Here is a 15,087-nt window from a genome sequence, read left to right as displayed (position 1 = left end):
TGAGCCACTGGAGCCCAGCCTTCTTTGATTTTTATACTAACAAGATAATACAAACCAAGAATGTGATACTGTTTTTTTCACAAATGGTAAGATTTTCCTTATTTTTAATTATTTGTGAGCCAATACCTATGCAGAGCTGTGACTTCATGAACTTTTTACAAAAGGTTCAGTTTCTCTCCTCCACCCTCCATGTCTGGTTTTTTTTATTTTCATGTGTAGTTATTTTGTTTTCATTATTATTGGTTGTTTGGTTATATACATATTATCCCTCCTTGCTTAGGACAACCATTGTTTGGGGAATACTGAGATTTGAATTCAGGACCTCTTGTTTGCTAAGCAAAAGCTCTGTTGTTTTTTTGTTTTGTTTTGTTTTCTGCTTGGTCATGAGGCTTGAAATCTGGGCCTGGGTGCTACCCCTCAGTTCTACAAAGACTAGCTCTCTACCACTTGAGCCACAGCACCACTTCGGTTTGCTGAGTGGTTTATTGGAGATAAGAGTCTCATGGCCTTTCCTGCCTGGGCTGGCTTTGAACCATGATCCTTAGATCTCAGTCTCCTGAGTAGTTAGGATTACAGTCGTGAGCCACCACACCTGTAATACCCCGGTTATTTTCATATAATGTCTCAAATTTTTACCTGAGTCCTGGCATCAGACTGGAAAGTTCCTATGTCCACTTTACAAGTAACTGGGATCAAAGTTGTCTGTCACCATGCCAGGCTTCTTTGTTGACCTAGTTCTCACTCAACTTTTTGGTGGCCTTGAACTGCTATCTCTTCACCTCCACCTACTCTACATCTCCACCTACTCAGTTTATGGGATTATGGGTGTGAGCCACTGCATTAGGCTAGAATTGAAGCTTTAGTCTATTTTTGGCTAATATCTAGTTAACAGAATGTATTGTATTCTACTACTCAATCATTAGAAGCAGATTCTTTGACAATACAAGTTGGTCTTGTGATTCCAGTTAGAATGTTATTTCCTTCTCCATATGAAAACATATGATCTGTGATATATGATAAATGTTATTATTCATACTTACCATGTTCTCTATACTTCATAAGGCTGTTTTTATTGCACTGAGCTCAACCAAAGATATTTTTCTTGTTAAACATATAATTATTTAGTTTTAAAACTATTTACTTAAAAAAATCACATGGTGGAGCTGGAAATGTTGCTTATTGGTGGAGTGCTTGCTTAGCATGTATGAAGCCCTGGGTTTGATTCCTCAGTACCACATAAACAGAAAAAGCCAGAAGTGGTAAGTGGTAAGTAAAGTGGCTCTTTAATAAAAGATGCTCAGGGGCAGTACCCAGGCCCTGAGTTCAAACCCCAGGACTGGCCAAGAAAAAGAAATATAAATCAAAACAACACTGAGATTCTACCTCACTCCAGGTAGAATAGCCATAATCAAGAAAGCTAATAATAACAGACGTTGGCAGGGATGTGACTAAAAGGGAACACTACTACATTGTTGGTGGGAGTGTAAACTTGTTCAATCACTCTGGAAAGCAGTATTGGAGGTTCCTCAGACTAAACATAGACCTTCCCTAATACCCAGCAATCCCACTCCTGGGCATTTACCCAAATGACCACAAGCAAGGCCACATATAATAAAGCTACTAGCACAACCATGTTCATTGCAGCATTGTTCACCATAGCCAAGATATGGAACCAATTTATATGCCCCTCAGTAGATGAATAGATCAAGAAAATGTGATATATATATATATATATACATATGCATACATATATATGTACACATATATATGCATATGTATATATATATATACATATAAATACATATATACACATACAAAGTGGAATTTTATGAGAAAGAATTATATTGCCTCATTAGTAAGGAAATGGAAATATGCGGAAATAATCATATTAAGTGAAGTAAGCCAGACCCAAAAAAACATAGGCTCCATTGTTTCCCTCATTTGTAGTAATTAGTATAAGTGTAGGGTAGTCTTAGTAGAGGATCACATTAGCTCAATAGCTACGGGTTTTTTTGCAATAGAATTCTTAGGAATAGGTATACTCTCAAGAGAAAAAGATGTCTGTTAAAATTTAAACAGATATCTTGCTTTATGAAGTGAATAACATAATTTGCGATTACTCGTCTTAGAATGATCCCTAAGTCACTATTTCCCTAGAAATTTGTAACTATACATTATGTCCTGCCTTGTGGCATTTCATAATTTCATTATTTTGTGTAATTACTTCAATAATATCATTTATCTTGTTCTCCAAGTCACTGTTGTAAATTGGTCTTAGTCTCATATCTTGAAATTACTCAGTTCATCTGTGGGCACACTTAGACTCCAGGCTTCTCCACCACACAGGACATACCTGTTTCGTACATGGGCCCTGACATAAGCCCAGTACACACATTTTTTCTAGATCTGAATCATAATTTGTTCCACTAATTTAGTTTGTTTCTTTTTTCTTTTCTTTCTTTTTTTTTTTTTTTTTTTTTTTTTTTTGTCTGTCATGGGGCTTGAACTCTGGGCTTGGGTGCTGTCCCTGTGCTCTTTAGCTCAAGGCTAGCACTCTACCGCTTGAGCCACAGCACCACTTCTGGTTTTCTGGGGGTTAATTGGAGATGAGTATCACTGACTTTTCTGTCTAGGCTGGCTTTGAACTGTGATCCTCAGATCTTAGCCTCCTGAGTAGCTAGGATTACAGGCATGAGCCACCGGCACCCAGCAGTGTGTTTCTTTTATTATAAACAACATACACAGTAACTTCTTTAGCACCATTATTGAGCTATTCTCTGGTATATAACATATAATTTGGTCCTAAGATCTTGTTCTGTACTATAACTAGATGAATACACATGACATTTTCTGGTTAGACAAACTAATTTTACCTTAGTATGCTATTCAGATATATGATTTATACCATATTATCCCAATAAACTTTCAAGATTATCAATTTTACGAATAGAAAACACTTTCCAAAAAGTGTTTGTTCATAAGAATTAATAAAGTTAGACTAATTACATATCTCCAGTATTTTCTTTAAATGGTAGACTCAGTAAAGAAAATTCAGCTTGGCTTGAATTTAAGAGGTTTCGGCTTTCAGCAATACCAGGAGATTTTTGAAGATTTAGTATGCTTTCTCTGGGTACTTAACAATTTAAACCTACAATTACTGGATAAGTTAATGAACTATTGAAAATAAGTGAGACTAACCTCCACTTAAGCCTGCAATAACCTGAAATAATTTTTATGCTTTTTAAGCTTTAATCAGACTACCACATAGTTTTCTTCTACAAATTTTCTTCGCATTTTGTCTTTGACTTCATGAATACATTATTATGAACGGCGACAACACTTCCATTTTAGATGGTTTATTTACTTAAGCATGTGGAAGAAAAGACATTTTTTCTGAGTGTAAAAATTAGCAATATATTATTATTATTTATATTTACTTAAATTTGAGAAAGCCTTTGAATATATTTGAGAATTTATATATAAGGAAGTTAGAATTTAGATAACTTCATCCATATTATATATTAAAAAGACATCGATATTTTGTACAATATAAATTATTTTACTTTTCATATGAAAAGATTACTATAGCAATATTGATTAAATTATAACTTCATTAATTTAGCTTCATTATTTAATCTGTTTAACTTGGTATATTTCCCCTTTTGATTATTAAATTTTACTGTAATGATGTGTAAGTTTAAAACATATGTAAATTTTCATATTTGTTTGAACAGTCTTTTTTACATGATATTGAATTGAACTAGCCATAGTTTAGTACTGTGTGAATTTAATTGAGGTTTTTGGAATTTGAAGGAGCTTGGGGAGAAGAGAAGAAAGTCAGTAAAGAGTAGTAATATAGGAATAACAATTGGTTCTATACTTAAAGATAATTGCAGAGTCCAGATGATTTATGATAGCAAAAATGTCTTCTGGTTTTCTATTTTGCATGATTCTTTGCTGTTTAAATCAAGAAGTTAATAAAAGGGAACGTCTCTTGGGTTAGTTGTGAAATTTGTGTTGTGAAACTAAAGTTTAATCTGTGTATATAACTGTCCCATGCAAACCTCAAAAATTATAGTTTTATGTAATTTGGAAATATAGTTTTGTACTAGAATTATATTTTCAGGACACTACTTTTATATATTTGTATATTTTAGCTCTGTAACTTGGTTGCCAGTTGCTTCATATCAAAGACTATATCTCTTAAATTCTCTGGCCCTTCCTCAATACAAGGCCTGAAGTGGCTTAATTATAATTTGTTAAATAAATTATTTAAAAATAGCAGTTTCAAAAGATAGCCAGTCTCAAGCTGGGCACTGGTAACTCATGCCTATAATCTTTAGCTTCTCATGAAGTTGGGATTTGAGGGTAGTGGTTTGAAGCTAGCTTGGGCAAGAAAGTCCATGAGACTCTGATCTCCAGTTACCAATCAAAAAGCCAAAAGGAGAGCTGTGACTTACCCGGTAGAGCAAAAAAGCTCAGGGACAGAGCCTGAATTTGAGCCCCAAGACTGGCATAAAACAAAAATCAAAACAAAACAAAATAAAAACCAAAACAAAACAAAAGCACCAATCCCAAATTTTGTTAATAGCAAGTAATTTAGAAATTTTAATCCAATTTTAGTATATGTTAATTAGAAATACCAATCTTAGTGGAATGTTCAAACAGAGGTTAGTCACATAAAGGAAGAGGTGATTTTGAACATTAAGAAATTGTCAACATAGTATGTTGGCAAATATTTGTATTCAAAACATTGAAGAGACGGAGATAGGAACATTGAGAGTTCAAAGCCAGGCTAGCCTACCTAGTATAATACTGTCTCAAATTAAAAACGAAAAAAATTGCAAAATATTTTCCTGATACATTTTGATGGATTAGCACAAATGTAATTTCTAGCATAAAGTAATTCTGAAGCCAGGCGCTGGTGGTTCATGCTTGTAATCCTAGCTGTTCGGGAAGCTAAGATCTAAGCATTGAAGTCCAAAGCCACCCAGGGCAGGAAAGTCCATGAAACTCTTACCTACAATTAACCACCAGAAAACCAGACATAAAGCTGCAGCTCAAAGTGGAGGAAAAATGTCCAGGTCCGTAGTTCAAGCCCCGGGACCACTACCAACAACAACAACAAAAAGAGTAACTTTGACCAAGGTTTTACAGTTAATTGGTTTAATACTAATGTTAATAAGGCTAGAATATTCTCTTCATCTCAATTCATAATTGAGTCTGATCACTTTAAAAAATCTGTAAGAACCATCACTGGAAAACATACTGGAAACATTAATAAACCAGTCAAAATGAATATTTGGGAATTACGTGGCTATAATGAATTGTTTAGTACAGCAGGTGTACTTTTCTTTCTTCTAGATTGCTCATTTCTTGTTCCTCAGACTACATAGAGCAAAGTTTGGTGAAATATTTATTGACCTGTCTGAGTTACTGGCCTATTTGCCTCCAACTCTGGGATATATGAAGCAAAGGCAGCTCATCACTGTGTGGTTTGTTAGATCTTAATGCTGTAGTTGCTCGGCCTTCTTCCCACCTTTCAACATTCTTAATCTTTAAAAAATAAAATAAAGTAAATTATATATATATCACTTCCAAAATGCTTCAATTCTGTTTGTAGGAGTTCTATTGAAATGTTTAGCTACAAAAGTATAAGAAATTTTGGTGGGAAATTTAAGATATCAAATTTCTAGTTTCCTGATGAATTCAGTTGCTTAGCTTTAATACAATATTGAGGGAAGCCATTAATAGCAAGATTTTAATGTAGTTTTCCTTAAACCATTGGAATTAATATATAAAAGAATATAAATCATCCTCTTTTTTCTAGTCTGAGAAATAAACTACTTATTATAACTATCAATCAGGCAATCATTATTTTAGCAGAAAAGTAAAGCTATAATTATGATGTATAGCCTTACATTCCAGTTCCATTTTTATCTTATCTTTCTCTCTCTCTCTCTCTTTTTCTCTCTCTCTCTTTCTCTCTCTCTCTCTTGCCTACATGAATAGGCTGAAAATCATTAGCATAAATAAAGTTTCTCCAGGCAAATTTGCTGGCTACTCTTTCTGTACTTCTATACTTTATAGTTTCCATGAAGTTCTCAAGATTCCCTACCACCATTGTCTGTCTTAGTAAAGTCACCTACTTTCTTCACTTCCTTTCCAATTGCTCATGCCTGTGGTACAGCAAGTTCCCACACTCTGAAAGACCTCTTATGTACAAGATTTCTTTCTGTCAGGCCCTCTATTCCAGTTGTTCATTTTATGATGGTAAGCTATGCAGTTTGCAGTATTGGTTTAGTATTTCTGGTCAGAATATTATGGCAATTTGTTTTTCTGGTGAAAATGTTCTATGCAGTGGTTCGTAATGCTAAGTGGATTTTTGTGGTGAAGTTATGCATGTACAACTTCTTAGGTGCTGTCGAAGCACAGATTGACATCTCTGAATAGGAATGTCATACATACCCATGCCCCATTTTATAATTGTCTCTAAATTCTTTCTTTGAACTTTCAAAATCATTTCTGATTGTATTTTATTTTCATTTTTACTTTTTGAATTTTAACCTAGTCTTCCTACTTTAACCTAGTTGCTTTTTCAAATATCCCCTGCACTATAGTCATTCAGCTTCCAAGCTGTAAATCTCTTTTTAATGTTTTTCTCTCTTTGTGCATTGCTTCCTCTGTATCTTTTGTGTTAGCTATTATTCCCTCCCATCTCTGATGAGTACCTTCACTAAGAAAACCATCAAAGTTATGGTCGGAATTAGCCATCAGAGCCTTTCCTATAATCATATATTGTTAATGCTGAATCATCCATATAGTTCTGTAGCAAATATTAATGATATTTTTATATGACTTTACCTCAGATGCTAATTGCACAACTTACTGAATTTATCTTGACTAGTCATCTAATATCATCTATTTATTGATTAATAAGTAGTTCAAACTATTTCAAAGTTCAAGTTACTAAGAGAATTAAATGACACAGCATATATAAAAATGGCTTATAATACATATAAACTTAAATGAACCTTAATTTGAAGTACTATCTTGGGTTCTTATCAAACTTACACTTATTATAATGTCTTGTTTATTACTATTGTCTTTCAAGTTCTAACATTATCATTTTCTCATAAGGAAACATCACATAGCATGATTGAATTATGAATCTCTTGCTACATAAGAATAAGATAAACTATGTGTGAGACATTTACTGGCAAAATATTTGCTTAATGCATTTACCACATAGGAGTTATTTATAGCATCACCACTGTCTTGAGCTTTTTTATTAAAGTTATACAAAGTCATGTTTGTTAAATACAACTCAAAATTTTACATAAAAATGCTGTTTTATTAAAGATAAAGAATCATCAAAGTTTGTATTTTCAATGTCATTGACCAATAATATTGTTAAATATTAATGTCATTGGTCTTTACTGTTTTTTATCATACTGTATTGATATATAAAAAAAGTTCCAATGAGACTATAATTTTTGAAGGTAAAAATAGTTTGAAGGTTGCTTTCACTTGAGTTCTTATTGTCAAGGTTAGTTTCTGTTTTCTTTTAAGGAGGATATATTAGTTTATTTCATCTAAAAGTAGACAAAACACATTCATACAGGGGCTTATGGAGTTCAAATTGCACTCAGTAAAATACTGAGAGTAAATACTGTTTATGAATTTGTTTTTCTGTCCTATCAATTTGTTGTTATTGCCTTGAAAAAAGCATTAATATGCATTTGCCATCTTTTTCTTTTTCTTTTTTTTTTTTTGGTTGTGGGGCCTTTGGGCTTGGGCACTGCTCTTCAGCTCAAGGCTAGCACGGTACCACTTGATCACAGCGCCACTTCCAGCTTTTTCTGCTTATGTGGTACTGAGGAATAGAACCCAGGGCCTCACGCATGCAAGGCAAGCACTCTACTACTGAGACATCTTCCCAGTCCTTGTTTATGTAATTTTATGATAGAATGATAGTATATCTAAGCAATCTAAGCATTATGAATCTTATTATATAGTTTTTAGAAGTTTGCTTAAAAAATTAGTTCATAATGAAAGAACAAAGACAGGAGCCAGTAGCTCATACTTATAATCCTAACTACTTACAAGTCTGAGAGTGAAGGTTCAAGGTTCATAAGCAGCCCGAGCAGACAAATTTGTGAGTCACTTATCTAAATTGAGTCAGCACAAAGCTTGAACTGCAAGCCTGGCTCAAGTAGAATAGTAACTGTGAGAAAGTTGAGCCACTCAAGGCCCTGAGTTAAAGCTCCAGTATCTAACACTAGCACCAAAAAAATAAATAAGATTACATTTTCTAATTTTTACTTCAAGGTATTATATATTAAAATGAGTACAACAAATAAACTATGAATAATTCCATATATCACTCTCACATTTCTAAACCACTATGAATATATAGTTTGTGATCCTGTGGGCTTCTGTTAGTGTATATTTTGTCATAATTCATATAGTAGGTGACAAACATTCTTTTAATCTTTCTCACTCTAGTCCCTGATCAAGAATATGGCTGATCAATTATTTCTTAATGATTTTTTTACTTCTGCTTCTTATTTTATTAATTATCTGTCTGCTCAAAGATTTGGTAAGATGATATATACTAGTGCCTTATTACAGTTTGTTCTGTCTATGCAATAAGAACACGGTTGTTGGCAATAAGGTACAAAAGGCCATTTATCTACCACCTACAATAAATATACGTGCAAGTGTTTTTACAAGATTCTTGAGACCATTTATTGAAATCAGTTTTTAAAAGAACAGTTTTGTTTCAGTTTTCAGCTTAACCACTGCACATGTAAGACTGGGGAATTTCTTGCTAAAAGATGCATTTATTTGTTGTAAAAAAAAGTTCTTTAAAAATCAGAAAAAACTTTCAGAATGTCTTCTGTTAACGAACATAATAACTAAACATACCCTTTCACAGAAACTGTTAATTCGGGATTACAGACTGGAAAATTTTCAAACTAGTATTATGATCATTAGCCTTATCATATATAATAATATAGATGAATCATCTTTTACCTGGAAGAGTTTTGATAAGTAATTAATGTTTAAATTATTTCTAAAAGAGATCTTTCTTACTTGCAGAACTGAATATTAAAAGATGTGAATTAAGAGACAGTGTACGTAGAAACTGGCAATGTCTCCCAGTTACTGAATTGCCAATTAAGTGATGGTCGTTATTACATACTTATAACATTTAACAGCTCCTACCAGAACTAGTTGGCAAGTTTTATATGCTATATGAAATTCCCTATTTGTAAATTATTTTAATTTGGTCTTTCAAAGAAAGATCTTCAATGATATGCAAAACAATCACAGAGCAAAAATATTTTGGGGATAAAAACAGCCCTAATTGCTCAAAAATTTTAATAATCAACACTTGCCTACTAAATTGTGACCAAATAGTAATTGAAACATGAAGTCTGCTTTTTAGTGATTCTCCCATGTTCTTGAAATCTAAATCAAAGTGTAAGCTAGTGAATATTTCATTTATTCGATTTTAGGAGTTTTGTTTTAAGCAAAGTTTTATAACTTAAAACTGTATAATGATTTGAACCTTTCTATTTTGTAGGCCTTGTCTGTATGAAGTCCAGCACATCTGTGGTTGAGCTTGTTATGCTGCTTTGCTCTCAGGTACAGAATCTCATTAACTGGACTTCCTTAATATGTATGAGGATTTTTTTTGTGTGATTCATAAAATGTATGTTACATATATATGTGTGTGCATGATTTCTTTAAACACCTTTCAGTTACCATAGAGAAAACAGATTTATTAAGCTATTGTTAGAAAGTACATGGCCTTACCATGTAGATATTGTCTAATCCTCAGTCCTCCATTTTCTGGTGTCTATCTGTGTTTAACTGGATTAGTCTCTTACCCTCCTTATTCTCCCATTTTCTGTCATTCCCTATTGTTTCATCTTTATTGTACGTCTTTCAATACTGAATGCCCCACCTTTTAAAATTAATGAATTTTTTCACAATATTGGAATGCATTATTAGTTGCAATATTTATTACTCTTTGTTAGATAATAATGAAAACTAAAGATTTTTTTCAGTTAGTAGCCAAGCGGAGTACATGTAATACAGTTCACTGATGGCTGACCTTTGTTGTATTGCTTTCCTTGTTTTCTGATATAAAAAATGGAGATATAGATTCAGAAATCGATCAGAAACTGTAAAAATCTTAAAGCTGTTTATCTTTAATAATGAGAATCCTTAACAACTATATTCAGCTTTTTAAAATGTATATATTGCAATTTTCTGATAATTAAACTAGAAATGTAATGGTCTTTCCTTTTTCCTACTCTGTCTAACCCGATTATCCTATAAAAACATTTATACTTACTTAAATAATTTCAAACTGAAAAAAGACCTTCAATATGTTTGTATTATATAGTTATTACATTTATTTCTAGTTTCTCTAAAAGAAAGAAAAACAAATCTACACCATTCCTCATAACTAGCCTGAAGTCTGCTAAAACTACAGCTTACTCCAAACAGCAATATGAATTGATCCTTTAAACATTGACAGAACAAAAGAAAGAACTTACCTATTGATTTCCAGCTTTCGGGTTTACTTTCTGAAGAATATATTCATAGGCAAGTCATTAAGTCTTGTTCTACCTCTTTAGTGAAGAAGAATATTGATATAAAAGAGGATAAGGAAAAGGATATCCTGTAGAAATTCATTTGTAGCCATGTGAAAATTGTCACTTAATGCTAAAAAGTGCTGAGTTCAAGAGATGTTCTGAGAGTTCTGTCTGGACCTTTTAGGTTTTTAAGGATCCACCTTCTTTTTCTTTTTCCTTGTTCCTAACGGTTTATGCAAATAAATGGTTTTAGAATTCCTTTTCCTTTCTCCCTGTTTCACTGCAGTTCAGAGAAATAAAGAGGAATGTAGCATTAGGATCCAGTGTCTTTGATGGCCTCATCATCTAATCATAGGTTTAACATTACTCATTTGCTGGCTCCAGGAATTCCTGCCATTAAGGGCCCTAGAGATGAAACTTTGCCTCAGATATTGATTGAAAGGAAGAGTGAGAAATTTAAGCTCTCTATGCAGTGCACTTTCTTTTAGTGTTCAGCAAAGCTGTCTTATAAACATGTCTCTCAGATTATTTTTAACTTCAATTTTTAAAATAATTCAGTGTGTTTGAACACCTTGAAAAATTAAATTGTTTCAAGTGGTTCAGTGATTCAGTTATACCTCATTTAAGAGCCTTAAAGAAGTATGCTTGCAAAAAAATTAGCCCCAATTATCTTACTATGTTCTGTAAAACCGAAATGTTGCTTTCATAAAATGTTTTTAATAAACAAATGATTTCTTTTATCCAATTTGGGTGGGAGGCATTTACGATTATACTGTGAAATCAGGCTTGTAAACTACCATTGTAGATCATTAGTTTATCTCTGGATACTTTAAAAGTTTGGTCTTGAGAACAGGAAAAAAATGGACATGTCTTCAAAGTTTTTAAAAATAACCTACCATTTTTGTCTGCTTCTCAAATTCATGATGACTTACATTCTTTCACTCATTAGCAGGACAAACATAGCAGTAGCAGATCTCTCATAAAGAGATGTAAATACAAATAGAGTTAATGATGCTATGGAGATTGCTTGGCATAGCTTTCTTGAAAGTAGTGTTCTCTTCTGTGGGCTTTAATGCATCTCTTGTACAATGGAGTTGATCCCTGTAGAATTAGCAAAGTTCTGTAAGCTATATTCATGCCAAGGCAGAAAGCAAAACTGATGAATCTTTAAAGCTTAAAGCCTCTGAGTACTTTTCATTTTATTTTTTTCGGTTAGCCCTATGAAAGTATTGTATAGCTCCACAGGGTGATAATCAGTAGTAGTATTCATAAAAATAGTTTAAAATGAGAATGAGGAAAATATTTTGCATTATTATACATACACCTGAGATATGCACAGTGACTGAATTCTTGGTGAAAATAAATTTTCAATGCAAATGAAATTTTCTAGTTAATTTATTTCCTTAGAGTATGTTTTTAATCCCCAAATTTAGATGAACCATTGGAAAATCAGAATTTTTGTAGAGAGTAGACAGCTACAGATTGGAAAAAGTAAGGGAAAATTAACATTTTTGAAGCATTTTGTTGTTCTTTACTATGATGCATTAGGTGATTTTATTTATTTTTTGTTTTCATTTTGGAAATTTCATGTAAATTACTACATACTACATATTATTAATGAAATTAGGCTTTTTCCATTTTATTTGAGATCTTGAATAAAAGTACTTTCACTAATAGTTTGTGTCCAAAATATGTTCTAAATTTACATGAGATCATATTACAAGTATTTGAAGGTACTAGTCAAGGATAATTCAGTTCATATGGGAAGTCTTTTGAACTCCAAGGGACACAGCATCTAACTTACCCCCAGTCAGTGGAATTTTACATCTATGTGAAAAATGTATTACAACTTTTAAGAAGATATTAGAAGATATATCCAGCTATTCCTATATTCTTGGTATTTTTTCTTTTTATAATACAAATATAATTCTATTATTTATTCACCTTTAATTTGTATTAAAGTTGTAGTTCATAGCCTCTTTGGTTTCCTGTCATTTTAATGTGAAATTAGCTGCATAAAATAATTGATGTATACTTGTATTAGACAAAGTCAGTGCATAGTCAGTGAAGTACAGTGTTTCCTACAAGTTTGTCTATTTATCACAGGTCTGTCTCAGCTTTGTTTTAACTTTTACAATCAGCTGTGAGATACTCTCCATTACTCTTCACATGCACCTACTTTGCTTTTACATTTTATTCTTTTATAAATAGCAAATTTCAATAGCAAGTAAACTTTTCAAAGCACTTTAATAGTTTCTAATTGTTTCCAGATATTTTATGTCTACATGAGAAGTACTCCAGGAAAAATTGATGATGATCCCATAGGATTTCTTTAAGTTTTAATAAGTAAATCTTAACAGATGTTATGTATTTGTGTTTGGGTGTATGCCTTATCAGTCAATAGAAAATGTTTGTTAAATTGAAAAACTACATATAAATAAGTATTTCTCAGTATGTAAGTGCTGTCTGGCTTCTAACACTGATTAAAGAAATGCATGCTTAATAAATCATTTTATTCTAATTTTAAAAATCTAAAAATATGTAAGCAAACAAAAGTCCTTGGGAGCTATGTATGTAGTTACTAGCATGAATTATTTTGTGGTTTTTATTTGACCTTATTCTTTTTTAAAATGCTTCATATACTTAAATAAAAAGGATTTTTAGTGACTTTACTGATGTGATCAAGGCATTTTCCAGGACTTCTAAAAGCAACACTTACAAAGGAACCACAACTAAAGAACAATCTTCTCTTTTAAGTGATCTGGCCTTTGAACATTAATGTTTTTTCAATTTTTTTCTCCAAGTTGATACAGTTGCAGTCAGATGGTAAAAAAGAAAAAGACTTTTCTGCATCAAAATGTAATAAAGCTAAGAGGTAGTACTAAAAAGAGCAGTAAGATTAATGTAGAGGACTGTTAAATAATATTCACATAGACTCAGTACTGCAAGAATTTTTGTTGTATGTAATAAAGCTATAAATATAAGGAAAACTTCCATGAAGCATTTGTTTTCTCAGAGTCTTTAGAAATTTCATTAAATTACGAAAAATTATGTTACATTTAGTTGAATAGTTAATTATTCAATGATTACATTGATAAGCATTGTGGTTCTTTTTAAACGTATAGTGATATTTTCCCATTTCTCAAGAAATTTAGGGTTATCTATCCAATTTTCAAGTTCTGTAGATAGTTATGAAATGAGTGAGGAACAATAAAGCATGGCATCATAATTTTACTTGAATATAATCAAATTCTACTATGTATAATTCATCAAATTGAATCTATGAACCAGCTAAGTGACTGTCATGAAAGGCCCTGTTGAGACGGATATAGATGGATTCTGATATAATGTTTGTGAACACCATTAACAAAGTATGGAATTCACATTGTAGGTCAAGGTCATGAAGAGGAAAGAACCTGTTAGATGCTCAGTTATGACTGACTTTATTTATAGCACAACTGAAATGAAGTAGCCAGATAATATATTCATTTGGTTATGAGGTTACCACACATTTTGTACCTTTTCTTGGAGTATTTCTATATAAAATATTATACTGTTTTGATCATATAGAGTTGAGAAGTAAAAGTTTCTTTCTGACTTTTAAATTACATTTGGTAGTTCACAGTCATTATCTTTTCAGGTTCATCTTCTATTTTTAGGCATAATTCTGTCTTCTCATTCCTGTCCTGACTGTCTTACAAATCCCTGCCTTTTTATTTGGACAACATTCTGCCCCAGTTCTTTTCTGTGGTATTATGTCATTTCATGTTAAAAAAGAAAATTGGAATTTGTTTCTATGCTATAGAGTCTTACAATATGTCCTAGGTGTAACTAAAAGTTCAACAGAAAAGTTTGGGAATATAGCTTAATGGAAGACTGTTTGCCTAGCATGCATAAAGCCCTGGGTTCTATTCCTCAGTATCACATAAACAGAAAAAGCCAGAAATGGTGCTCTAGAGCATTATCTTTGAGCAAAAGAAGCTCAGGGATAGTGCCAGGCTCAAAGTTCAAGCCCTAGGACTGGCCAAAAAAAAAAAAGTTAAGCAGAAGGTCAAAAATGTAATGAAGCATAATGTTTATAGTCAACGTGGGTCATAGAAAAGATTGTAAATTTTAAGAAATGTAGAGAAAAATCATATATATATGGTTTTTAAGGAGTAATAAAATGGATATCTGAAATATATTTGTGAAGTATCTTGACAAGAATACCTACAGAATGGTTTCCCCTACAGGAGAACCTTAGTTCTGTTATCTTCTCAATTCATTATCACATTTCCAGATGAACCTTTAATCACATAATTTAAGAATACATAATCAAATTTATTTCAATTCCATGAAGTCATCTTGATTAAAAGAAACATCTTTGTTGATATCTTTTAATTCAAATCCTAGAGAAGTTAACAGAAAAAAATAAGTGTTTTGTGTGTGTGTGTGTGTGTGTGTGTGTGTGTGTGTGTGTGTGTGTGTGTGTGTG

The 15,087-nt window shown here is 32.2% G+C and overlaps 1 protein-coding gene across 3 annotated transcripts in view; it reads left to right on the top strand.

The window, feature by feature from the left end:
• Nbea (neurobeachin) overlaps positions 1 to 15,087 on the top strand; it is a 536,577-nt gene that overhangs the window by 211,869 nt on the left and 309,621 nt on the right. For all 3 annotated transcript variants that reach the window (XM_070002976.1, XM_070002975.1, XM_070002977.1), the window contains one exon: positions 9,593 to 9,654. In XM_070002976.1, coding sequence (XP_069859077.1) covers positions 9,593 to 9,654 — 62 coding nt within the window. The remainder of the gene's footprint in view (positions 1 to 9,592; positions 9,655 to 15,087) is intronic.

Source organism: Dipodomys merriami, unplaced genomic scaffold, assembly GCF_024711535.1.
Source record: "Dipodomys merriami isolate MVZ:Mamm:240054 unplaced genomic scaffold, mDipMer1.0.p SCAF_6, whole genome shotgun sequence".
Classification (NCBI taxonomy): Eukaryota; Metazoa; Chordata; class Mammalia; order Rodentia; family Heteromyidae; genus Dipodomys; species Dipodomys merriami.
Note: the sequence above shows the minus strand (reverse complement) of the source record. Positions and strands in the feature narration are given on the sequence as shown.